Source organism: Ictidomys tridecemlineatus, chromosome 2 (assembly GCF_052094955.1).
Source record: "Ictidomys tridecemlineatus isolate mIctTri1 chromosome 2, mIctTri1.hap1, whole genome shotgun sequence".
Lineage (NCBI taxonomy): Eukaryota > Metazoa > Chordata > Mammalia > Rodentia > Sciuridae > Ictidomys > Ictidomys tridecemlineatus.
Window position 1 is genome coordinate 13,419,177 of NC_135478.1, and position 27,976 is coordinate 13,447,152.

A 27,976-nucleotide genomic window follows, 5' to 3' on the forward strand; every position below is an offset into this window, starting at 1 on the left:
ATATTTGTGCATACTTTTTTTCTTTTGAGCTTTTTTTCATAGAGCATAACTTGTCAAGCATGCACCATCACACCACTGCCCACACCAAAGTATATGCATCATATAATTTAAAACTTCATTATTTTGAAGTGCTTGAAATAAAAATTTGAATAAAATTAAAATCATTTGCATTACTGTATTTCAACAATAAACATAAATGAAAAGAGGGAAGAATCTTGATTCTTTACATGTGCCAACTCATAAGTTTTAAAATGTTTACTAAAAAAGGTTGTTTTATTACCTCCTCATGCAAATAAAATTTCTTCACATCAAATCTCAAAATCAAGCAAAACAAAGAAAACAAGTTTTGCATCCTAACATATAATAGTGTTCATGGACATAAAATACTCTTTAAAAAAAAAAATCAATGTTATTTCAATAATGCTATTCAAGTACAAGCCCAGTATTTTATATGTTCTCTAATACTTTGTAATTTATATATATATTTGGAGGAGTGCTGGGGATTGAACTCAGAGACACTCAGTCACTGAGCCACATCCCCAGCCCTATTTTGTATTTTATTTAGAGACAAGAGTTACTTAGGTGCCTTACTTTTGCTGAGGCTGGCTTTGAACACCTGATCCTCCTGCCCCAGCCTCTTGAGCCACTGGGATTATAGGCATGTGCCACGGCACCCTGCTCTTATAATTTATACTGAAGAAATGTTAATGCATGTGTTTTTTCCTATCACTCCCATCTCCACTTGACCCAGTACACTGTGCAGGCACCATCATTTCCTGTGTATGTCATTCCATGAAAGGGGACAGAAGCAGTATGACATTGTGGAGGGCCCAGGGCTTCAAACATGGGTGGCTGGGAGAGGCCTGAAGGAGTTCTGCCATCACAGAGCAGGAGGGGGAGGGATTCAAATTAAGATGAGAAAAGAAGTGTGTGTCCAAATTCTGAAGGATCTGCAGATAACAACAATAAGGAGCAGTGGTGTCTGTTCTAAGGGTATGGAAAACCAAGGAAGTTTGAAAATTGACAGAGTGGTGCCATTTGGTTATTGGTCCCAGCAGGAGATAGCTAAAAGCTTGAGGACAGAGAACACACGCTTTGGTGGCAAGTTGCTGGGACTTCAGGTGGGCTAAATGACCAAGGACTGAGGAAGGCAGGAAGCAGGAATGACCCAGGGTGTGTGGCTCCGCTGCCTAAAATAGAGAGAACCCAAGAATCCAAGTCCATCCTCTGAGAACACAAAGAACCTGTCTGGTAAATTTGACTAGAATCAAGCTTATACACCACTGCTCTGTACCCTCTGAAAATGCACCAGAGAGGAAATAATCCTATCCACAGGCTATGGCACACAGAGATCTGCAATCTGCTCCACGGCAGATTGCTCTCAATAGTTCTCAAGTGCTCTTCAGGTGAACCAGTCTACTTTTATTTTCTTTTTCTTCTGTTTTTTTTTTTTTTTTTTTTTAAAACAGTTCAATCAAAAGGACAATGTACTGGGGGAAGAGGGAACCAAACAACAACCCAGCTGGTCCCTACTGCTTCAACTAACACAAATGCTTTATATTTTACCCCCCTTCTCATTTTTTGCCTATTCAGATACCTATCAAAACTGCCCTCCTCCCCCCCCCCCCGCCATCTTATGGCATGGCCTGTCCATTTTTCTAGATAGCCTTCAGAGACATCCCTCACGGCTCTATGCCATTCAATTCTGTGGATGTACCATGTTCCTTAAGCTTCTCTCACGCCATTTAATTAATAACATGAATAACGGTTATTGTCCAATTATATCCATCAACATTATTATTTAAAAGTATCACATCTATAAGTAAACTTCCAAGAGTAAAATTACTGGGTCAAAGAACATGAACATGTCTATGCCTCTTGCTACATAAATAGTTTCCAAAAGGGTGACAGTAGCTCTGAACTCCTACCAGCAGGGCAGCATGGGGGTAAGTGGGTGGGGTAGGAGATGGGTTGGGAGATACAAAATAGCCATGGGCTGGCTAAGGTCCAGTCTTGATTACCTGCCAAAGTCATTCTTCCCACATGTTTAAGTACAAAGCATATTTTCTGAGTATTAATTACATAAACATTTTTCTGTCCATGGTCTCTGAGATCTTGTGAATAATATTAATTTTGAGCATGTTCTCCACATGAGGACACTGCTTTATAAAAGCAATTTCACACATGCAAATTTCTAGTTTGATCATCCCTGTCTGTAACTGCAGCAGAGAGATTTGGAAAAGTCTAGGCGTGGTTTAAACCTGACTGTGAGTTTCAACCTAAGACTCTCTTCCAAAGAAAGTGTGCATTTCCTTCCTTGAGTCTTTGATTTTGTTCCACAACCCAAGTCTTCCTGGTTTCCCCACAGAGGAGCTTTTAGAAATGAATAAAAATTATGCAACTGTTGGGTAACTGTTCATTGCTGACACTAAAGGAAAAGACTACCATTGAGAAAGAACAACATCTTTGAAAATCAAAATTAAATATTTACATTCTCTTCCTGGGGAAAAGTGAGGAAGGGGCTTATACTTGCCTATGTGATAGCATGAAATTTCCCTTGGGACACTGTTTACTTTGGTGGGATAGGAATTCTCCTTCCTTTACAGAAAACAATGCTGATGTGCAAAAATTTGATATGATTTGTCCAAGGGCACCAGCTGAGAGACAAGAACTACAGAGATCCAAACAGAGGTCTAACTCTGAAACTCTGCACATTACATACTTTTCTTTCCTTTTTTTCCCCCGTGTCCATCTTCTTTTATTTGGGGACTTCCAGTTGGTGCTAAGCCCTATTCACCAACCTACACTTAAGGGGTAAGAAGATTCTCTTCTTCCCCACAAGACCAAATGGCTGGAGCCAACTTGTCTCAGAGGACCCATCATCTCAGAGAAATCATGTCTAGCTGGGGAGGGAACAGCAGACCCTCTGCATACTCATGCCAGCCCAAGCACAACCTCCTCCCAACTTCTCAAGTGGAAAAACACTGCATGCCTAAAGTTCTGCACAAAGCACAGATAACTAAGGCCCTAGAAGTGCACTGTCCAACTCAGGGTGGGGGGGAAGACAGTAGCTTTACATGTACCCTCTTCTCTCTGCAGTGGGCAACAGTGGTGCCTCACTATGAAAGCCAAGGCTTTGAGAGCAGACAGAGCTGGGTCAGTTCCTAGCTGTGCAGTGGCCAGTCACTTTACCTCACCAAACCGCAGTGTGTTTATTTATAAAATGGGCTAACTCCTAGCAGAGAGAGAGAGAGAGAGAGAGAGAGAGAGAGAGAGAGTTGTTATTGTCCTCATTACCATTTCTGTCATGGTCAAAAGATAAAGTTCTCACAGAGTGATATCTCTAATAAAGATTTACATCAAGGATGTTAGGCACTTTGTTCATTACATGGGATTGGTCACTAGATTTAATAAGATCCAGGCCTCCCAGGCTTGGGAACAGAACTCCATCCTGCAGGTCTATTAATCACTGATTAGGTTATTCTGCCGTGGATCATTGCAACTGCATGACATTGAGGAAGACAGGGAGACAATACCAGTTCCCCCATGAGCTGAGTGACTACACAGAAGCCAGGCATTGTGACATGCACTCAAAACATCTTACACTAGCAGGTGACAACACCATCAGCTCCATGTCACAAATAAAGAGACTCAGGCTTGGAGACATTAAGTGATGCATTCCAAGATCACCTGTGGAAGCAACTGAGGAGGACCAGAAGCTTCCTTCCATGCTGGGGTTTGGAACCCTCTTCCAAGGTAATTCCTGGCCTGAGGAAAAGGAAGAAGCATGTTCATGCCCATACTTCACCAAGACACCAGTTCCTGCCCAGAGCCTCAGGAATACCCAGACACAATTGAACTGAGCAACATACGCAGGACAGGCTCACTGCTTACATGGATTTCACGTCAGAAGTTCTGAGAGATCCAATGCACCACGGGAGGAACACAAAGGCTGAAGTCTGGAGAGTGCCAAGCAGCCATTACAGGAATGGTGAGCATCCTCCAGGGGACCTGCCAAGTCCAGTCATCCCAACTCAACACTCGTGAGCCTAGTGGTTGCCCTGCCCAGGATCCATTAAACCTTAATTCTTACACAAAACCTAACTCATTCTTCCCAAGTTAGGCATAACTTGGTTCCTCTATAGCTTAAAGTAAGAGATGAACATGTATCCACTGATAAACTGGTTACTGACCCTAACAGAATACATGGGCTCACTATGCGCCAGCAAGAAAAGAACCAACCCGCTCCTTGCCTTCAAGAAGAATTGGGGAAGGGGTACAATGTGTATGCCAAACAGGTTAAGACAGTGCTGTTGATAGCTTTCTCGGGATAGTTGACACTGAAGGAAAAGAAGGAAAAAGGGAAAGGAAAGTGGAAGAGAAGGAGGGAGGGTGGGCAATTAGGTGGTGGCACATGAGCAAATCAGGATCTGATGAGCTCCTGAACATGGCTGGAACAGGAGGGAAGAAAAGAGGCTGTCTGCGCCAGAGCCTGGGGAATAACGTTCTTGAATGATTCTATCCAGACTCTTGGCTGCAACCAACTGAAAAGCCAGCTTAACTAGGAATAAATGACAAAAGAAGACAGGGCTCACTTTTAAAGTTCAGGCAGAGCTTACCTCTGACTAGGTGGATCACAGGGATTTAACACTCCCCACCTTCTGGGTTGGACTGACTCCCAAGCCAGCTGTCTCCAAGCAGCAGACCCCAGTGGCAAATAGCTCACATCCTTTCCCATTTAAGTATCCCCCAACTCCACCAGTAAAGTGCTACAATTTTCACAGGGTCACCAATCCATCCCTAAATCAATCACTGACCAGGAAGATGCAGCCCCATGATTGACTACATTACTATCCAATGGCACAAACTGGAGGGAGGGTAATTCTTAGGAAAACCAAGATGGCATACACTAGGAAGGCAAAAGGAACTGGCTAGGCTGCTCACCCCCATCCCTGTGCATTATTAGCTATCACAGATGTCAGTACCCAATACACTTTAGGAAAGGTACCACACTCTGTTCTCAACAGCCTTCTTAAATTGCAATATTTACATCCTCCTGAGAAAACAAAGGCAGCAAACCTAACCTTATCCAAGGTTCCAGAGTGAATAATAGAGTCAAGATTCCAATTCAGTTCTGTCCAAGTCTTCTACCAAAGAGAAAGACTATCTACCCCACCATAAGGCGCATGCAGTGGTACAAGCCTGTCATCTCAGAGACTTAAGAGTTGCCCTGGCAACTTAGCAAGACCCTGTCTCAAAATAAAAAATAAAAAGCATGGGGATATAGCTCAGTGGTAAAGCACCCCTGGGTTTATTCCTCAGAAATGCAACACACACACACACACACACACACACACACACACACACACACTTACTTTTCCATTATATACCATTTAAAAAGAGCTGAGACTATCCAGTGAAGAACAGGACCCCATCAGAGGAAGTGAAACACCCCAATCTGGGTTTGCAGACACTAGTATGTCTGACACTGGCAAAGAAGAGGTATAAAGGGAAGGACATGGACTACCCTCAGTTCTGTGCCCTCTCTGCAAGATCCAGCTTGAAGGAAAGGGGAAGCACAGGATGGCTATAGGGTGACCCACAGCTTTGTGGATAAGCATGATGGACACAGACCAACATGCTGAGGGCAGGAGTAAGAAAGGTACACTCAATTTGAAGTGAGCTGCTTGAATGCCCAACATGGGATGCATTGCTGGAAACCCTATTACCAGGCACCATGGAGCCAGGACTCTGAGAGCACCTGGAGAAAGCCTCTCAGGTCCAAGGAGGATACAGAGTAGTGCTGGGCAAGGCAAAATCTCAGAGGGAAATAGACATCACTGGAAGCGGGTGTGGCAAGAACTGTAAGGCCAATGCAGTAAGATGCAAGGGACCAGGGGTCGAGTACCACTCATTAGGCTGCATCATTGCTACTTGGTTGGTTCAGCACCAACCCCTCAGCAAGCACAGAACCAGGAAGACATCTTAAAGAGTGACAAACACAGAGCCAAGCATGGTGGGGCACACCTGTAATCCCAGCAGCTCAGGAGGCTGAGGCAGGAGGATTGTGAGTTCAAAGCCAGCCTCAGCAACAGCGAGGCACTAAGCAACTCAGTGAGACTCTGTCTCTAAATAAAATACAAAATGGGGCTGGGGATGTTGCTCAGTGGTTGACTATCTCTGAGTTCAATCTCTGGTACCCCCCCCCCAAAAAAGTGAAAAACGTAAGAGGCAAACTGGTGCCTTAGGACAATTCATCTGATAAAGTAAATGATGCCACTTTCTATTTCCCAACTTAGTGGAGGTCCACTGCGCAGAGAGAGAAAACCTTGTTAACACAGGAGTGGCATCCCCAGAAAGAGAAGCAGGCACCTACCCAGCCACACCCCCTAACTCCTCAAGAGGATGGCAGCATGCTCAGAGAGGTAATGCTCAAGTCTTCTACTGTAGCATCTGCTGCAAATACAACCTGTCAAACGCACCAGATTGCTGGAGATGCCCCAATCCCTTCCCACCAGAATTCTCACCCTTTCCATGCTACTGTCTGTGGTTGCCTGGGAGCACCTACATTTTGTCTGCATAGCAGACTCTGCTTCTTCTGGAAACTTTCCAAGAATACTGCTACTTTCTTACAAGGACCCCCTCAAACCCCCTCCAAGCTGAGGCAGAGTGCTGTCCAGGAGTTTCAACATGAGAGTTTTTTCTTTACAATTGCTTAGCCTTCAGGTCAGAACGTAGATCTGCTGTCTCTTATATTATGTGGTTCATTTCTCTCTCTCTCTCTCTCTCTCTCTCTCTCTCTCTCTCTCTCTCTCTCTCTCACACACACACACACACACACACACACACACCCCTGAAGACAAAATAGACCAGTTTTCCCCCCCACCTCAATTTCAATCCCAAATAGCATTTTGGGAAATGGTTACACGCATTTGCAGAAAACTTGCAAACATTGGAAAAGTAAAGCTGATGCTATGCCCTTCAGGATGAAGTTAGGCTCCTGCACCCCATGGCTTATTTCTCTCTTGTCACCATTTTCAAAATGTGAACTTAGATGCCTGAAAAGACACTCCTTTAAAACAGAAGTGATGGTGTAGTACCCATTCACAACCTTTTTCTGAAAGACCAGCCTAACAGTCAACATGTGGCGTACTTCTGTCACTGCCAGCCTGCCAACATTTAAGAAAAGGGGGAACAGTCCCTACCTTTATGTGCTCATTAACCTAAGGGAAGAAGCCAGGCCCAGAAATTTAGATAGCAGCTTCTGGCTACCCAGGTTCATCTGCAGGAGGGGACACACAAGAGGAAATGGGTAGACAATCAGACCCAACCAGACCTCCTGGGCCTCAACCAGAGCCCACAAGTCTGGATAAGCTATAGCTCTTGCCTAGTTTACCCCATGCCCTGGTGGGGGGCGGATTTGGAGGCTCATGGTCACCTGACCATGCCTACCATAATGCCTCCCCAAACAGGCCAGTTTTAGGCAGTTCTTAAGCCTCAGGAGAGATTGTCAGTCAAGGTGAAAACACCCTGCAAGATACTTGTCCATGATGAGATCCAATTCTGCAACCCAAAAGCATCTGTGCTAAGGCAAATTAACAAAAAGGTACCCAAGGGTGACTACAGGCAAATTCAGTCTGCGGTTCACTTGGAACAGAAGCATTGAGACATCCACAGTGTGACCAAACACCAACCAAACCACCCTGTCACTTAACCCAGACCTTACATTTCATTTGCTCCTATTTTGCCTTCTTGATGCAACTCCTCCAGGCCCAGCACTGGGCCCAACTATCTGCTGTCGATATCACATTGGAGAAATGATTAAATCAGCACCCACCCAGGGATATCAGCTCCAATATCCCATCAACTGCTAATAGGACCTTTAGGGCTCTCAGGGACAACCTCCTTAGTTAATTTAATCAAAGCCCAGCGAAGGCACAAGGGGCTTTCTGGGAAGGAGTCAGGAAGATGTTTAATGAGGATGCAGAACAACCTGAGATCAGGTCTCTGAGTGACAATCAGCTCCTTGTGTCTAAGCTATCCCACATAGCACAGGGCTATGCGACTGAATGAGCCACAGAATTAGTAAAGGAAGTGAAGACAGACGCTTTGCCTGCAACCAGCTAACCAAATGCCAAAGAAACAATGTGAGCCAATCAGCCAAAAGGGTAAACTGTTCTTATTTGATAGACCTACACAAGAGTACCACAGGCTCCTTGATGGCTTTCCCTCACATCAGCAGCTCAGGTTGAAGTGGCCACATCTTCCCTTCCAACGAGAACCATCAAGTAAGTGGCTACTCAGTGAGTCCATTGTGACTGGAGGTATGGGTAGGGAACAGAAAACCATGCTATCTATACTGAAGGTCCGGCCACCAGGGCCACCAGGACATGGGAAACGACTGCCAGGCCACTGACTAGTGTCCTTGTATGGGCCCCAGTCACAAGTGCCTGAGTCCTATCAGTAACTCTCCAAATGCTGGTGTTTGCAGAGTCAAGGCCAGCCACAACCAACCACCTACAAAATCAAATTGCATACAGCACAGGAGTCACCCTGCAGTAACCATGGATGTGGCCTGGAGAAAGCAGCATCCCACATTCTGGCCTTAGCAAATGAAAACATAGAGTGTGTGTGTTCAGAAATCTCATGTTTTGTCACAAGAGCGGAAAAATGGGGCCAAGGACAGAAGGTAGAGGTAGGACCCCTTAACCCCCATCCTTTGGCAGTACTGGGGACGGAACCCTGGGCCTTGCATATGCTAGCTAGCAAGTGTTCTGCCACTGAGCCACACCCCAGCCTCAAGGCAGCATTTGAACAGTAACTCCAGGGACCATAGACGGGCAGGGAACTCAGCTCAAAGACCATCTTCTCTGTCAGGGGTAAAAGGCCAGTCAAGAGTCAAAAAAGGAAAAACACTTCATACCTCTTTCTCAGCTAGTTTAAGAGGAAGCACAGAATTTTTCATGGACAGTCTGAATGTCTCTTCAAAACCCAAAGAGCTACAAAATCCAAAACTTTCTGAGCACCAAAACAAGACTTAAAAATTTTGAATTTTGCATCTTTTCAGATTTCCAGGTGTTTCTGTTGTTGCATTCATGACAACCAATAGACAATATAAAATTCCAAAATCTGAAAAACTCCCAAGATAGAGAAACACTTCTATTCTCAAGCATTTTGGATAAGGAATACTCAACCTATGCAACTTTCCTTCTAGCTTGGTTTAAAATGTCCCATAGATGAATCTGGTATAAAGATCTGGCCCAGGCAGGAAAGTGGACTACTTGCACTCCATGTACCCACAGATATCTCACAGGTGACATGGGAGGCAGCCAGTAGGTCGGCCAAATTCCAATCCCAGGTTGATTCCTTCTAGCCCTATGTCCACTGAACCTTTTTCCTTATCAGTGCCTGCCTCCCATTTTTATATTTTGAATGCACATGAAGTACTGAATACTGCCAACACCTAGGACCTGCTCAGTTTGCAAAGATAAGCCATTTCCAGGCCAGCCTCATTCACATCGAGATCAATAAGCACATGAGTATACACATGCTGTGGAAGTTCTATACATTTGGGGAGTAACTCTTGCTCCATTATTAAGAAGCCTGCAATTCCATGGAAAATGATATTGACAAGACCTGTAGTCAAGCCAGGCATGGCAGCACATGCTAATGGTAGTTTCAGCTACTTGGCTGAGGCAAAAGATTGACTTAAGCCTAGGAGTTTCAGGCCAACCTGGGCAATACATGAGACCCCATCTATACACCTGCCTCTAGCAACACCAATAAACATCTGTTGTGTCAGGAGAAATGTTGAATTGTGTACTTACAGAGACTGAACTTGGGGCCTTGCACATGCTAGGCAAGAACTCTACTACTGAGCTATATCCTCAGGTCTTTTTGAGACAAGCCACCCAGTACCAGATTTAGACTCAGTGTTTCTGCCCTCATCTGAGCACCAAACAACATTCCTCCCTAGTCCCTAAAATGAAGATGGAACATCTCTCTTTAGGAATGAAGAACCAATCAGATGTTACATAGGCACATAACAAATACCCAATAAAAGATAGCTGTCCACCTTACTTTACAACTGCTGCTGCCCAGCAGAGGAAACCAATGATAACGGGACTCCATGCCTACCTGATGAGTTCAGAGAGAACCTTCTGATAAGCCACTTAAAGCTTTCCAAGATTCATTTGCCTCCAATGGATGAATACAGGAAACTCTTGTCGAAGTCCATGTAGCATTCAGAGGCCTTTAACCCCATCTGCCCAGCAGTCCTTGAGAAGTAAATGCCCAGAGGGCAGCTGGCACATCATCTACCATGATCCTTCACCTTTTAACAGGCTCTATACAGACCCACACAATCTCTGGGAACCCAGAAGGCCCTAGAGTCCAAGGTTCTAGAGGGAGGTCCCTCCTCATCTGGTGGCCTTGGAATGTCTAAAGCCAGCTCTGACAATAATCTAGGATGTCCCCAAGTGCAGAGGGGCTTTCCTTGCAAAAATTCCCTCCTTCTCCACCCTAGGTTTACCCCTAAGGGCCACTCAGAGGGTACAATAGCACTTCAAATACTGCAAACCTTAGGGCCAGCTATTTGGGAAGCTGAGGCAGGAGGATCATTTGAGTTCAGGACTAGCAAGGGCAACAGAGAGATCCTGTCTCACAAAGCAAAAACAACAAAAACCCCCAAACCAACACCTCAAATCCATCCCATGCCCTTCATATTTTCTTGGGGGTAGATGCCTCAGTTGGACTCACAGAGCTTGACATTTGTGAGCTCCCCATTCCATGGCTAAGAGGACTACTGGATGAAATGCCAGCTATTCCTTCCAGTTCTGTTTCTCTCATACCACAGACAAACCAAGAGACGATTACCTCCACCAGCATATAGAACTTCTCATTCTGAACTCACAAATGATGGAACATTCCAGAAAGCCATTTGAGGCTCTTTAGAATGCAGAATTATGTTCAAAGACAACACAGGAAAAACTATTCCATTTAGACTCAGGAGCTACAGACCTGTCAGGCTGTCCCTGTCCCTACACTACCTCACAACGTTCACACACTCTTATTTCTGCCCTCCTCCCTGTGAGGCTCCAGGTCCATAGAGGGCAGGGTCTGGTGTCTTCAGGTCTGCATCTTCCACACTCAGCATCATAATCACTTGCTAGAAGTCTATTCAACTACTGAGCCATCCTTTTCAGTTTTACTGCATTTCTCCATAAATAGCGTATATCCTTTGGTGATGCAGAGAACTCCATGGCCTGAAATTCACCCGGGAAATACTTTTAAACAGCACACAGAACACTGATAGGTTTTCTTTACTCAGGAAATGCACCCCCCCCCTCCATTTCATGGGATCACCACTCTGGGTCTACACATATGCTCCAAGAGTGAAAGGAGTGATTTCGGAAGGGTGCTCCAAGCACGGATGCTGGCAAGGCTACCCTGAAAAAGTACTGCCTCAGTTGCCAACTGCCAACCCACAAACTCAGTCACCCATTCTGACAACTAGCACTGGGCCCCAAAGGAACCAGGTAGACTCAAGGCAGCCCACCCTCATGAATAAAAAGAAGAAGCATGACACAGGACCTGGCTTCCAAAAGGAGGAGACAGGGAGCAGGCAGGAGGTCCCCACCACTGAGCCACAGTCTTCTAGAGGTCAAACTGTAGCCCATTCTAGATAATCCTCACAAGGGCAGATAAGAACAGCAGCCCCCTGAGCCTAACCCTGAAATTGACACCATTGAGGTGTGCATCTTAAGCCCAGGAGCCAAGGTAATTATTGGTCCCTTTTTATATCTGTATCCAGGACAAACTTTCCTTTCCACAGGCTAGTCTTGGGATAGTCCTCTAGGCCTCTGGGACATCTAGCCAAGGCAACATACTCAGAAATTTCCATGAGAATAGACTGTTAAGTCCACCTTTTCAGGGACAGAATGAGTCACAAACAAGGTCTTACACCTGTTTCCCAAGCTATACTTGTTACTTCCCTATTTCCTGAAGTCGTAAACAGCACACTGCTCTTCTAACACACCCAGCCATGGTATAGAAAGCAAAGACAGGAATGTCATGAATTTGGGAAACTGGGGAGATCAGGCAGAATTCTCATGCCTAGGTTTCATGTCCTCTAAAATGCTTAAGAAGTCAGAATCAACAGTCTTCAATTTTAGTTTATATGATTTCTTTTTGGGGCAGGATGGATGGCATTTTAGGTTAACATTAAAAATGCTATTGCTGGACCTGGAGTGGTTCATGTTAATTCCTGCAACTTGGAAGGCTGAGGCAGGAGGAGGTTTTAGGCCAGCCTCAGCAACTTAGTGAGACCTTGTCTTAAAAAAAAAAAAAAAAAAAAGGTGTGTGGATGGGTGGGGAATGCTGGGGATGTGGCTCAGTGGTTAAGTACCCCTGTGTTCAATCCTTGATACCAAAAAAGAAGAAAAAGAAAAAAAAAAAGCTATTGCCAGACATGGTGATATACCCCCTGTAATACCAGCAACTGGGGAAGATAAAGCAGGTGGATTCCAAGTTCAAGACCAGCCAAGGCAACTTAGTAAGATCCTGTTTCAAAATAAAAAATTAAAAGGGAATGTAGCTCAGTGGTAAAAACACTGCTGGGTTTAATCCCCAGTACCAGGAACAAAGAAAGGAATTAATTTAAAAGTGCTATTCTTCTTCTTCTTCTTCTTCTTTTTTTGTTTTTTTGTGGTATAAGGATTGAACCCAGGGGCGCTTTATCACTGAGCCACATCCCCAGCCCTTTTTTATATTTTATATAGGGTATTGCTTAGGGTGTAAGTTGCTAAGGCTGGCTTTGAACTTGTGATCGTCCTGCCTCTGCCTATTGAGCCACTGGGATTACAGGTAAGTACCCCTGCACCTGGCAAAAGTGCTATCATCCTGAAGCAGAAAGTAAAGCAAGAACACAAGACTCATGAAAAATTTCACATTGGTCACCATGATACCACTCAGGACACTCTATGACAAAGACCTTAAGATGCTCAAAAGACAGGTCACCTAGTATCCTCATCCTTCTAGATCACAGGTAAATCTAATCCAAGTTCTAATCTCATATAAGTCTTCCTTACTCAAGAAATACACCCAGCCCATGAAATCACTACATTAGATCAACACGTGTGCCCTCACAGTGAAAAGGGGCAGTATGGAAAGGGTGCCCGAAAGGCACTAGCACCCTATCAGGGCCACTATGAAAATGCACTGCCTCCCCACTTTTCTTACCAGCTCAGAATGCTGCCCCCCACCCACCATGTCTCTTCTTTTTTCCATCTTTCAACAGCAGCATGATAGTATTTAGGGTCACAAACATTGTTATTTAATAATTCTGGGTAAGTCCCTAACTTTGAGTTGGTCACCTCGTTTTGAGCCAGTTACCTGACGTTAAGAAACAACAGCAACTTGTCCTCTTGTGGTCATGGGAGACACTCATTGAATGGCCCCTAATATTACTATAATGTTGGCTTCCACACTTGCCAAGGGGGGAGACCAGTTTTACTCCATCTCCCTTTGTAGGACTGTTGGGAGGAAGCAGAACACTCTTGCTAAGGTGCCATACAAATTAATGTAAAGTGTCCACTTCTCTTTAGAAATCTGTGATTTGAGAAAGTTCACACAATACACCTTATAAAGTTATTTAAAACAAACAAAAAAACCTCTAGAATGATTCAAGTCAGCCTCTGCTACCACTTCCAGAATCTGATCCTGGGTCTGGAATAAGTACACCAGTTCCCAGTCCTACTCTGCAGACAAGGAACCTGCAGGGCAACTGAGACAAGCAATGTCTTAACCTTCAGATTCCTAGGTAGGAAAATGACCCTTCTTGCAAGTCTTTGCAGAGCCCCTTGCTTACCTCCTTTTAGATACTGATCCCTGCAGGCTATGAGGAATAAAGGAGCTTCTGAGATTTCCTGCTCCAGAGCCTGACAGTAGGGAAGCAACAACATTGATATCAAAAGCTGTACAAGTCCCTCTTCTCTGTGCAAGTCCCTCTTCTCAGCAGAACCTTCTCTGGTCTCTCACTGCTCTAAACAGAGAGACAAACACCCGCATCTAGCAAGCCCTGCCCTGTGCTTTCTTGGCTTTTCAAGGGTATGCAGTATACCCTCCACTGTCTCTGTCCAGCCATTCTTTGAAAAGCTAAGTCTTTCAACCATAACATGACATCTATGTTGCCCAGTTTTACAGAGATTTCCAGTCACCAGTGAGTCTTTCATTCTCCCCAAGTTCTGCATTAGAATATTCCACAAGTAGACTTCAGGATACATAGCAGTCACCAGGACTTTTTGGGAAAATGGAGACTCAGATATAGCTCCTAGTATTAGGGCCAAGAAGGCTCCTAGTGTTCAGTCAGTTGAACTAGCAATGCAGAACACAAGCCTAATGCTTCCACTCTGGAAGAAGACAAGAAAAGAAACATCTCTAAGGAATCTGCATTCTATCAGGAAGACAAGGCCTGGATATTTATGAAATAATGAGCATCTGATGTAAATGGGAACCTAATCACCTGCCAAAGAGACTTCATGGGGGGCTGTCATTTCTGTGCAAAAGTTAGACACACTACTCAACTTCACCCACAATGCACAAAAATTCAGGGGAACAAGTAAAAGCAAATCGCTCTTCAGAGAGATTTTCAACACCCTGGATTAACACACACAGCTAAACGTAAGGCTCCAATTATTCTGAAAAACTCTTAGATGCCTTTTGGAAAGGAGAGTAGAGGATTTACTGTATTAGAGAATGGGCAAAAATTACAAACTCTGAGCCAACTGCTATAGAAATTCAAATACTCCAGAGAATAAAATTTAGAACAAAAAAGCAGCTTCTTCCTGAGACTCCTTCAGCAAGGAGATGGTCAGTGACATTATTTTCCGTACTTATCTTTTCAGATACTTGTGGATATTAGTGGCCCAACACTGATTTTTCAAGCAACAGCTAGGTTTGTTAACCATAATTGCATGCCCATAAAGGTAAGCATTACATGACACAATTCTCTGTTGCTTCTCTCAGAAGAGATTTAATTTTAGTGTTGGCTCTTCAAACTGTCCCCGTTTTTTTTTTTTTTCCCTTCTTCATTTTCTCCGTGAACATTTTAAATATGTGTCAATTACCCTGTGCTGGAGTTCATAAGTGGGCAAGACCGAGAAGAGAACTGTGTGCTAGCACTCTTTTCTCACTGAGCCTAAAGAAATCCAAGAGAAACTACAGAGAAAGACACTCTGGGCTCTTGGGTCTCCTCCGCCAACAACTGTGGACAATCCAAACTCTCTGACCTCCTACTGTTCACTCAAAGTCATGCTCCTGTCAAATGGCACTTAACTATCTTCACAGATGGTCCTACAATGGCAGCATTTAAAGGAGGCACTTTTCTCACTGCTCACAAAGAAACAATTTCCCAATTCCATCTACCACCCTTTGGATAGTAGAGTCTGACCCACACTTATCATTAGAGTCCCCCCAATTAAGCCATATGACACGGGAATTCCATAGCACGAGACATATCCATGGATCTATACGAATTTAACATTTTTGTCTATGCAAAGACATAGGAAATTAAGGTTTGTTTCCTCCTCCTCCTCTCCCTTTCCAACTCTAGGGACCCTTTAGGTTAGAGTCTTACAGGTCACTTACAGTGACCCTGAGGTCACTGCTTCACCTAATCTACAACATCATGACTGCATGTCAAAGTATCTTCAGATCCCAAGGCTCTCCTAGTTGGCATTGAGGGCCAATGCTAATGTTTCAGGTCTCACAGTCTCAAAAAAGGTAGCAAGCACATGAAATTCAAGAAATCACACTGCTGGCTCCAAGAAAGCAGCAAAAGTCACCAAGTCCTTTCCCATGTCACTTGTTTCATCCCTTAATATTTCAATCTTGGAACTGCAGCAGCACCAGTTACTGCAAAAAGGACCTTCCAGAAGGTTTTATATAGCCTGTGCCTACTCCACCCCCAAAGTCATAACAAAAATGTCTGTAACATTTGTTAAGACAATTACCATCAAGTCAATCTTAATGGGGCCTGAAGACGAGGAATAAGAGAATTACTAAGATACAGCAACCACGATCTTACAAAGATCATAACCCTTCAATTTCTACCAAGACTGAACAAATCAAAGTGAATTATTCCAAAAACACCAGAGTAAAGCACACTGCTAAGAATAATCAGCAAACTCATGTAAAGGAAAAGCTCATCTAGTGAGAGAAACCCGAGTTACCTGGCAAGGCCCAAGACAATTTTTTCTTCCATCTCCAGCATGTTAAAAAGTGATCTCAATGGCCACTTCCTGGTCTCCAAGTAAATGCCTGGATACCACTGCATCTTCCTATTGCCCTGCTCCTGCCACAGGGAAAAAATGGCACCTATTGCCAACAAAACCTTGGAGAAAGTATGAAAACATGCTAAGTTTTTCCCTGCACTATTGGAAGGAAGAGGGAGTGGTACTTCTATAAACAGTAGCCTTAGCAATGGGGCACCTGAGAAAGTGACCCCCTGGAGTTAACCCTGAAGGGGTCCACAAACCACCAGGCTAAGACCCCCAAGTTGGGGTAAGAAACGATGGAAGCAGAGTTCTTGGGTGAATGGGACAGAGAACAATCATCTCTAATTCACTACCAAAAAGCCAACCTCTGGCTTGGTCAGGGACACAATGAGCACTCAGGCCCAGAAAGACAACAGGAAGGATCCCACCCGCCCCAGAATCATCTTTCTTAGGTAGTGACCTCAAGAGGGATTTGGCAAAGGTATGTCTAGTCCCAGAACGGAGAAGGAGGTCTCTCTCAAGGGGCCCTGGGCGCCCAGCTAGGGGCAGAGCAGGCGGGTGTTCCCTCCGAAGTCAAGAAGGTGCTTCTAGTCGGGAAAAGAGAAAAAGGACTTCCCTGATCACCCAGAAAGCCGAGACACAGGAGGCACAGACTCCCCGAGTCATACCCCGGACACTAGTTGCTTCGCAGTCTTCCTTCCTCCCCTCCCCCCCGCCGGGAAGGCTTCCCGGGGGTCTCGGGTCCCGGGGGTAGGGCAAGGCAGGTGAGCTCCGTCAGGAGCAACCAGGGTCGTAGAGGTGAAGCAGAAGGAAAGGAAAAGCTCTGGCCTCAGTCTTTATCTGCCCCCTTCGCTGAGGCCGCACGGAAGCCTCGGCCTCACGTACCGAGAGCCGCCGGGTTACCCGACTTGCCCTGGGCCCGGGCCTGGGGAGCGAGAGTCCGGGATGGCAGCGCCTTTGGGAGAGAGAGGGGCTCAAGGCGAGTCCCCTGAAGCCCTACGGGCGAGGGGCACGAGGAGGGGGAGGGTCCCGGGCCCACGCGGCCTCCGTCCCGGCTTGCGCGGTGGGTACTTACGTTGCTCTGGGAGTCGATGGCCTGCAGCAGCCGGTCCCTGATCTGCTGCGGAGACGCCGGAGCCGCTGTCATTGCCTGGGCGAGGCGGGGGGGAGCGGCCGGGCCAGCGGGCGGGCGGGCTGAGGCGGGGGACGGGGGTCACTCACTCTCCGGCCTCCGGGAGCGGAGCCGCATGTTCCCCGCGGCGCCGGGGTAGGTGGGGGCGCGCGGGGTGGCGGAGAGGGGAGCCGGGGCCGGGGGTCGGGCCCGGGCCGCCGCCGCCACCGAAGGAGGAGGAGGAGCCGCCGGAGCCGCCGCCGCCGCTGCCGCCGCCTCGAGAACCAAACTCCAGTGAGCTGCCCCCGCGCGGAGCACTCTGGGTAACCCGCGCCGCACGCAGCGTCGGCGCCACGCTGAGGAAGTTGGGAGATAGGGCGGGCGGAGACGCCAGGCCTGGGCGGGGCCGCACACGCGCCACGCCCCTCTCTTCCGCGCACGCGCGCGCAGGCGCATTGGCCCAGCCGCGCCGCCCCGCTCCACCGCCCGGTCAAGGGAGCCGTTGGGAGGCGGTTGGGCGGGACAACGGCCACTGCCCGGAGGCCCCACCCCTGTCTGGGCTAGGTGGGCGGAGCTTTCCGACGCAAACGCGCGCGCGGAGCCCTTAAACCCAGACCCTCCAGGAGGCCGCCTGAGGTACGTGGGGAGGAAAATTCCCCCTCGCGAGAGCGAATCTTCTCAGTGAGTGAGTTGCGGGGCGAGAATCGTGCAAGAGGGAAGCTGCCAAATTTTCTGAGCCCGGGGTTCCTGGGACCGAGGGGACTCGGCGTCCGCACTGATTCTGCTCGCTGAGGGGTCATGGGAGGATCTCAGCCGGCGCGGTCCCTCTTCGTCTCCAGGGGAACCGGCGCGGAGCGGGAGCTGTCATCCCAGCTGAGACGCCCAAGAGCCCGCGGAGCACACCCGTCGGCGGGCGGTCTCAGCGCCAGCGCCCGGGGCGCTCGGGCAGGAGCCTTCTGCCGTAGACAGGCGCCATCCCTGGTATCTATCTACCCGCCGACCCCGGAGCTCCCCTGCCCCGGGTTCTTCAGCCATTGCCGACGACCCGGAGGGTGAAGGGCAGAACGGCCGCCCCGTGGAGAATCCCTGGTTTTCAAGACCATTCAAGCATCCTGCTTGACGGAGATGTGGAAAGCCGAAACCCTTATTCTCCGAACCAAACATTTAATAGGAGGAAATCGAGGACCAGGCCAAGGTCACCCGGAGCCTTAGGTCAGACCCACGACGGCTGAAGTCAAGTCTAAGGGCTTCCCAGCCGCCTCCCCTCCGAGAGCTGTTGGAACTGCTGTTAGCAGAAGGGGGAAAGGCAGGCGCGGTGGGGATTACCCGTGGCCTCGGGAGAAATGACTTTTTTCGTTGTTACCGGAAGACCTAGATGTAAAACAGGAGGGAGACGGCTAATGAGAACCACGTGTCTCGTTGGAACTGCGGGACACCTGTTAGTCTTGCATTTGTCATGCTTCTGGGAAGCATTTTTATTTGCAAAAACAGCTACTTTTGCACGTGGCGGCTGTTGCTTGTTTCTGCACATTTTAAAAGTTTTACATCACACTTGTAGGAAAAATAAACATGAACAAAATACTTCTCTATTTGATTTACTCGCTCTCTTTGCCCTGGAATGAGGTGCTTTGTGTACATGGTCCAAGTTGGAAACTGGCCCATTTGGAGATATTCTTTTATCTCACTTCAGATAAGCAAAATAAACAAGCTCTACCCCAGTCATATTCCAGTCTTATCTCTTAATTTCTACTCAGGTGCACATCTTTTAGGTCAAGGATTACATAGAAATGAACAATTTGTTTTGCATGGTTCAGGCTGTTTTAAGAAAAAGCTAGAAAACAACTTACCTGATTTTTAAAAAGGTTTTTAATACCTTTAGTTTCATGTGGTGCTGGAGATTGAACCCAGTGTCTCACACATGTTAAGCAAGTGCTGTCTGTACCCCTGACCCTCAGCCCTGGCCCCTTAAAAAGGTTTTTAAACTAAGAAGCAGGTGCGGGTGCAACTCAGTGGTAGAGTGCTTGCCTAGAATGTGTAAGGCCCTAGCAAACAAACCAAAACAAAAAACTAGGCATTAAATTGTATTCCATGAGGGCACTGGCTCATTTCAGAATTCTCAGTAGACGGAAAAGTTCTTAATATTTGTGGAACAGCTGGGTGCAGAGAGATACACCTTAATCCCAGATACTCAGGAAACCCAGGCAAGAAGATTGCAAGTTCAAGGCCAGCCTTTTTGTTTCTAAGGGCTGAAGTTAAGCTCAGTGGTAGGGCACCCTTGGATTCAATCCCCAGTACCACATCCCCCCCACCAAAAAAAAAATGGAATAAGGGATATTTCATCAGATACACCCCAGGCATATGCATGCATTTTCTTTCCACAGATTCAGTAACACTGTGGGCCTTTAATATTCCTTCAATGGTATCTTTTATAAAATGTTAACAAATCCTCTATACATATAAGGATACACATAGACACAGGTAGATATATATGGTTTTATTTCACAATTAACAGAGAATAGCGAGACTATAACTATAAACAGCCAATAATGGGCATCTTAACAAGTTAGCAGCTTCTGTTAAAGTCCAAGCTAGGCGCTGCAGTCCACCTAGCCAATCTTCTGCTCCTTTGAAGACACTTGAAATGGCTCCTATCAGTTATGCAAAGGCAGAGCATGCCATAAAGCCTCTTGCTGAAATAGTTGTCAATGACAAATGATAGCCCCTCTGACAGCCCCACTGTCCTAAAAACACAAGATCATTTGTGTTTTTAACATCCTTGAAAATCTGTCTCACCTCAAAAGTGGCCTCCTTCCAGAGAGAAAGGGAGAGGACATGGCTGAGTCCACAACTTCTCTTGCCATGAGAAGCAGAAAGTTAGTTTTAGGCAGCATTGCACAGGGCATCTTCAGTCAAGCCTGACAAGGAGACAGTGTGCTCTTTTTCCCCGTAACACTCTGCTGTGACCCAAGCAGGAACCTGGGCATACAAGGGCATCACAGAGGGGAGAAGCGAGCAGTAGGCAGGCTCCACCACCCTCACAACCTTATTGGACCATCTTTAACAGTGGCACCACGTAGTGTGATGGAACAACAGCAGGAATGTGTTCACCAGACTTTTATTCAGAAACAAGCTCCCGGGTTGACAGGCCATTTCAAGATCAAGCCACTGGACTTATCCCAGTAAGGGATGTGAGGGCTCCAGTGATTAACAGGAAAAACAAAACTGACAAAATTGATCATCTACTTTGGCCCATTCATTTGCTGAGTTGGGTGGGGATTTTTAAAACACCTTTTCTCATTTATTAACTCATTCAACCACATAATTTCAGAAGCACCTAAAGATGGGTGTACGGAGTTCTGCTTGGTTCTGCAGTTAGTCCTATTTACTGTAAAAGTGAACGCAGTTTTAATTGGTTTTGATTAACGCTGAAGTGTCTGCTACTTATCTTATCTCCAAGTAAAGGGGACACAAAGGCACTCACAGTCTGCTCTTAAAGTTCTAGTTTTGAAGCCAAGCACTGGAACCAAGTTGAGTCCATTAACACAATACTGTGATTTTTCTATACAAGGAAAGTACTCCTGGAACACCACGCAGGGAAAAAGTCACTCTGAACAGCAGAACCAGGAAAGATGTTTGATAAGGAGATAGCACTTCAACTGAGATACTGCAGTATGTTCATATCCTCTGATCTGTTGTTTCACAGGTTCTAAAAGTTTTTCCCAAGGAAGCAATCACAGAAGACGAATGTGGCGTGTACAAGAAGTTCATGGCAGCACTGTTTACAGGAGCAAGAGATTAGAAGCAACCTAAGTGTCCAGTAATGAGGGAGTATAAACGGACTGAGGGTCAATTCAACATCAAGGGAAAGTTATGGGCTGGAAACTGGAAGAGGCCACAGGGAGTCTTCTGGGTGCTGCAACACTCTAGACCTCAACCTGGGCCGTGGTCTCCTGAGGCATGTACATGTAGACTGGCCAGCCTTACAACGCTGTAAAGTGAACCCAAGGTTGGGCGGAGATCAGCAGAAAAGTGCTTGTCTAGCATGCCTGAGCCCTGGATTCCACCCTCACCTCCACAAAAAAGAAAAAATAAAGTAAAAGTAAATCTCAAAAAGTAAATAAAAGGAAACACACACACACATATGCACACGTGTATTTGTGAGAATCAGCCATTAAAAACCAGTACTGAATAGCATAAAGATGGATGAGATTCTCCAAATTTAATTAAAAAATGATCAAACGAAGTATATTAACTACATACATTATGATCTTAATTTTAGTTTTATTAAAATTATACACACAAACACACACTTATGCATGTGATACACAGAAAGAATACTAGGAGAAAGGAAAACCAAAATATTATAGTTGTTCTCTGATAAGTAGAAGGACAAATTTTTCTCTTACACTTTTCCCTGGAGTATCCTATTTTCTAGAAGGAACATGTACTGCCTTCTAGCCATCCTGTTAAGTGCTGGGATAGTTCCCATCTTCAGAAGCCTTTACAGTTCTCACTGCCTGACGGATCATTGTCACTGGCTAATCTGCAGTGAGCCCATAATCCCCGAGACACTGGTGATGGATTTGCTCTCAGGCTGGCGACTAATGGATGAAGATCGAAGTCCCACAGCTTATCTTTGCCTTACTGCCCCAGTTTGGTATCATTAGTTTTAGTGAAAAGGAGTAACAACAGGGAATTACATTTTTTGAGCACCTATACTGCCTTAAGGTCCATGGTAAGGACTTTACATGAAGACCCTGAGGAAACCACTCTGGATGAGCAGGTCCTTTTATCAGACCCCCTCAACTCCGGACTGGGCATGTGACTCCCTTTAGCCAAGAGAATGCAGCACACACCATACTCTGCTTGGTCCAGGTTAAAACCTTAAGAAGGTCTGGCAGTTACCATGTGACTCATAATTTCATTCCTAGAATCTTCCCCAAGAAAACTGAAAATGAACATTCACATAAAAACTGGTGTGTGTACATGTTCACAGCAGCGCTATTCATAATAGCCACCAAGTGCAAATATCCCCAATGCCCATGAACAGATTAATGAGTAAATGTCTACACATCCACACCATGGAATATTATTTGGCCCATAAAAAGGAATAAAGCACTGATACAGACCACAATTTGGATGAGTCTTAAAAACATGATGCTGAGTGAAAGAAGCCAGACACAAAGGTCACAAAGTGTATGATTCCATCTGTAGAAATGTCCAGAACAGGCAAATCCATAGAGACACAAAGCAGATCAGCAATTGCCAGGAATTGGGGAAAGCAAACTGGGAGCGACTGCCAATAGGGTTAGGGTTTCTTTGGGTGGGACGTCATAAAAATGTTCTGGATTTATCATAGTAATGGTTGCCCATCATCGTAAATGTACCCCAAATAACTGAAATATGCACTTTTAAACAGGTGAACTACATGTGAATTTTACCTCATTAAAACTGTCAAAGAAAAAAAAGGATAAAAAGGAAGAGGTGGCCTGGCAGCTTCTGCTTTTGCAGTTTTAGAACACCAACCTGGCCAGGCTGGTCCAACATGGCCAAGTGCCAGATGTGTGAGTTGACAAGTCCCCCGACCCACCCCAATGGACACCATGTGCCCTGTCCCTACTGCACCCTATCCAGTTTGCCGGCTCACAGAGCTGTGACCAAATACTTGTGGTCTGAAGCCTCTGAATGTTGCAGCATCTATTATGCTGCACTACATAACCAAACAACTGCCATTATTATTATTATTATTATTATTATCATCATCATCATCATCATCTTGAGAGGGGGATCTACTTTGTTCAAGTGTCCTGGGCTCAAGTGATCCTCCCAAGTAGTTGGACTACAGGAATAACATGAGCGTTCCAAGCCTCAGGTTACACGTAAGGGAGAGCCTGAGGCCAGAGAGGAGACTCACCCAAGGTCATTCAACTCCCCACTGGAGCTGGACACCTCGCCAGATCCTTCCATTTCCATGTGCTCAGCAGCCTGTGTGTGTAGCACTTCATGCCTGGTCATCTGTCCCACGGGTTTTTCTCCTTCTGTGAACCTAACCTGGCCTGAATCTTGTCTGATGGACGGTACACACACTTCTAGGCAGCTCTTTCTGACACGGGAATTAAATCTTTTTTCCCCCCTGCTTCTCAGGGGTCTTCTATTTCATCTTGCCTAAGCCCTCGCTATGAGGTCCTTGTCACAAGCCAATGTGCATCGCATCATGCACGCGGTGCCATCCACCTGTGCTCCCTGGGTTTCCCGCCTGTCTTCTTCCTCACCACCCCTGAGTTATTCTCTCCACACCTGCCATCTGGGCATCCAAGGGATCTGCTTCTCAGATCACTCATGTGGGCTGGATTTGGGACAGGACAATAAGTCCAGCCCAGAAGTCAGGGTTTCCAAAATCTGCAGATGTTCAGGTCCCTTCTAAAAAACAGCAGTATTTGCACAGAACCTCTGCACATCCTCCTGTGAAGTCTAAACCACCTCTAGGTGACTTGTAATGGCCACTAAAATGTAAATGCTGTGTGCATGGTTGTTATCCTGCACTGCTTGGGGAATATGGAAAAGGAAAAAAGTCTAGGTGTGTTCAGTAAGATACACAATCTTTTTCCTAATTATTTTTGATCCAGTTGGTTGAATCCATGAATGCAAAGAGCCACTGTGCCCAGTCCTGAGCCAGACTCTGAGCCAAACCAGGTATAAGCCATTTCCCCAAAGAGCTAAAAACAAGGGCCAAGGGGCTAGTGTTGAAAGCCAACCAGGACACAGGAAGAAGGGCAGAACGGGTAGAAGCAACACTAAAAGACCCCACAGGACCAGTGGAACTTTCTAGGAACAAAGGCATGAGGTACCCAAACACAGGGAAACACCAAAGATACACCAAAGAAGGATTTCCAAAAACAAATCACAGGCCAGCAGGGTTATCTGATGGTATCCATGGGGCATGGTTCCAGGACTCCCTGTGGACACCCAAATCCATAATTGCTCACAACCCTTCTATAAAATGATGTAGTACTAGCACAGGAACCATACCTGTCCTCCTGAATATTTTATACAATCTCTAAGTGACTTAGAGTAGCTAATAGAATGTAAATGCTAAATACATAGTTGTGATACTGTTTTGCTTAGGGACTGAAAAGAAAAAACACCTAGGCATGTTCAGGATATACACAATTTTCCTCCCAAACAGTTTTGGTTGGTTGAATCCACAATGTGGAGAGCTACTCACACCTGGTCTTGAGCCACCTCCTCACAAAGAGACTGACGTACAAAGAGGAATGACAACACCCCCCCAAACCTCTCAGCAAGACAGGGGCAGGGCAAGGCTCCATCACAGAGGCTCTCCACAATCCTGAACTCCAAAAGCTCCATGAGCTCAAAATATTTTTGTTAAGTTTGAAGGAAACTCAATTAATGGCAAAGTCTGTGCTGAGGCTGTTTGCAGTCTTCACTTCCCAACTATGTGAATGTCCAAATGTTTTGTTAGAAAATATGATGCTTTGATGACAGCACAACCCAGGTCCCATGAGATGAGACACAGAATATACAAGCTAAGTATCCCTTATCCAAAATGCTTGGGACACAAATATTCTGGATTTCATGATAAAATATCTTGGGGACAGACCCAAGTCTAAAACCAAACTTCATTTACATTTCCTACACATCTTACACACATAGCCTGAAGGTAATTCTACACAAGATTTTTTAAAATTTCATGAATGAAACAAAGTTTCATGGAATGATTTTTCCTCTTGTGGCGTCACATTGGCGCTCAAAATATTTTGAATTTTTTTGACACACAATGGGCGCTGCTCAAAAACCAGGGAAGCTCTGCACTCAGAAATGGCCCTCGTGCCTCCAGCTTTAGAAGAGGCCTCACCAGTCAGTGGCGTCTCCCAAAGACCTCCTGTGTGCTGGGCACGTTCTGAGTGCCTTCCCCTAGCTCACAGGATCTGTGTCATCAGTCAAATGGTGTGAACCCATATAATGGGACACAGAGACCCGCGCCAAATACTCTACACTTGCAGGTGGGGAAGCAGTGGCATAGGAAGTAGAGAAGGGTCAGGAGAACCCGGATCTTGCCAACTCCACTGATGACTCTCACAACTTTGGGTAAGTCACCTCCCTGGACCTGGTTTCAACTTCCTCACTGAAAACACTGAGATGGCACCAATACTCCTAGCACGTTAGGTATGCCAAAGGGTAGAGGAGGAATACAAAAAGCAGGGGCACAGGACAAGTTCTGTTTGTTCTAAGAGAGGAAGTGAAATTCCAGACAGACCCCCACCCTGCCTCTGCCCACCACACACACACACACACACACACACACACACACACACACAACCAAGCCATTCACCAAAGTTCCCCTGTGCCCTTCCTGGGCCCGACTCACCCTGCAGTATGCTCTCCAACGCCATGAACTTGTCCTCAGGTAAGAGTCTGATAAAACCAGGGAGCCACCACCACCTCCCCACAGTCCCCTCTCCCCACACAGTTCTGAAACTTCAGTTCACTTTCTATGAACTGGAATGTTGGCCCAAGGCTAAACACTTTGTCTTATCTCATCAAATTTGACAAGGTGAGGTAAGGAGACATGAGCAAGCAGATGAAGATTCCTTGAATTTGAAAAGGGTCTAGGCAATGCACACTCATGAAGATTCAACTGCACTTGTCCCTGAGAGCAACCCAAGCTCTGTGGTGTTAACTCCCAGGGACACAGGAAAGGATGAATGTCTACAAAGTCTATTCGTCTTTTTCTTTTTTTTTGCGGTGCTGGGGATGGAATCCAGAGCCATGCACATGCAAGGCAATTGCTCTAGCCACATATCAGGCCCTTTTTGTTTTGAGACAGGGTCTTGCTAAGTTGCCCAGGCTGGCCTTGAACTTTCAATTGTCTGGTCTCAGTCCCCAAGGCGTGCACCACCGCGTCCAGCAAGACGTGTTCTTAAATAGGGAAGAGTCAGGATTAGAGATAGGGCACTATAAAAGAGACTGCACAAGCCACTGCTGGCTTGGAATATGGAGGAAACAGGCTGTGGATCAAGGAGGAAGGCACCTGTGGCAGCTGGAAAAGATAAGGAAACAGACTCTCCCCTAGAGCTTCCAGAAGGAACCAGCTCTGCCAAAACCTTGATGTTAGCCAGGTAGGTCACATCTGCAACTACTGACCCCTGGAACTGTAAGAGAATAAATTTTTCTTATTTTGAGCCATGAAGTTTGTGGTTATTTGTTACAGCAGCAAGAAGAAACGAATACAGCTTTGTTTCTATGGTTTGAATGTATCCCCCAAAGTTACATGTTGGAATTTCCTTTCCAAAGCAAAAGTATTGAGAGGAAGAATGTTCAAGAGGTGATCATATCATGAGAGCTTTGTCCTCATGAATGGATTCATGCCATTAATGTTTCAGGAGTGGGTTCCTGATAGAGGATGAGTTTGGCCCCTTTCCCTGCTATTTGGCACTTGTACACTTGCCCTTCTGCCATGGAATGATGCGGCAAGAATGCCCTGGCCAGATGTTGTCCCCTTGACCTTGGACTTCCCAGCTTCCAGAACAGCGCAACACAAGTCTTAGTTTAGTGTGTGTGTGTGTGTGTGTCTTTCTCTCTCTCTCTCTCTTTCTCTCTCTTACACACACACACACACACACACACACTCCAGTTTCATGCATTCTAATAACGGCACAGCTCTTTATTGAAAAGCCAACAGCCTCTCCTATAGACATGGCTCAGCCCAGTTAGCACACTGTTATTTAATATACTTGAAATACAACTATTCCAACTGAGGGACTGGATTTCTTAGCGTTAGTTAACTGAAACATCCATGCGTAGCTAGTGGCTACTGTTTTAGACAGCATAGGCCCTGGCTACTAAAAGTGAGGTCCAGGGACCAGAAATATCCTGCCACCAGGAAGCAACTTAGAAATGTAGGCCATCGTGGCAGGGGTGTGGTTCAGCGGCACAACACATATTTAGCATGAGGTCCTCATCCCCAGTCCCAAAATGAACAAAAAGAAATGAATCTAGACTCTCAGCCTGCACCCCTCAACCTGTTAGGCAGAATCTACACTTCACGAGTATCCTCCAAGGACCCCCAGGGTTGTCAGGTCTGAGATGCTGTAGTTGAAGCCATCATCCACTTACACACATACCCTTTCCCAGAGCACCAGGAGACCAAGTCCCTTCACTGCACTTCTCAGGTGTCTTCCTTGACCCCACCAGGGATTTTTGTTTCGTTTTGTTTTTGAGATGGGGTCTTGCTATATTGCCCAGGCTGACCTCAAACTCTTCCTGCCTCAGCCTCCAGAACAGCTGGGACTCCAGCCATATGCCACTATGCTGGCTTGTTTTGTTTTTGAATGACCTGAAACACACTATGCCAAAGATATGGACTAAAAACAGCTGTTGAATATCTACTACAGGCCAGACCCTTGGCCATCTGTTATGGACTGAAATTATGCTCCCTCCTAATTCCTATCATGCAGCCTTAACCTCCTAAGTGACCACATTTGGAGATAGGACCTTTAAGGAGGTAATTAAGGAAAACCAAAGTCAGAATAGTGGGGCCTTAACCCCATACACTGTTGTCCTTACAAGA

At 46.0% G+C, this 27,976-nt stretch overlaps 1 protein-coding gene and 1 long non-coding RNA gene across 3 annotated transcripts in view; one reads left to right on the forward strand and one right to left on the reverse strand.

Moving 5' to 3' along the window:
- Med26 (mediator complex subunit 26) overlaps window positions 1-17,706 on the reverse strand; it is a 53,045-nt gene extending 35,339 nt beyond the window's left edge. Inside the window, exons 1-2 of one of the 2 annotated variants that reach the window (XM_040290303.2) lie at window positions 17,350-17,706; window positions 16,230-16,351 (exon numbers count right to left, since the gene is read on the reverse strand). Coding sequence is in view for 1 of the 2 variants with exons in the window: in XM_005333032.4 (XP_005333089.1) it covers window positions 17,350-17,421 (72 nt within the window). In the remaining variant the exon portion in view is untranslated. The remainder of the gene's footprint in view (window positions 1-16,229; window positions 16,352-17,349) is intronic. The other variant, XM_005333032.4, reaches the window with a different exon arrangement.
- A 124-nt stretch (window positions 17,707-17,830) lies between these two features.
- LOC120891500 (uncharacterized) lies at window positions 17,831-19,109 on the forward strand. Its single transcript, XR_013434221.1, has 2 exons — window positions 17,831-18,021; window positions 18,225-19,109. It is a non-coding gene; the product is annotated as an uncharacterized LOC120891500 (long non-coding RNA).
- The last annotated feature ends 8,867 nt before the right edge of the window (window positions 19,110-27,976 follow it).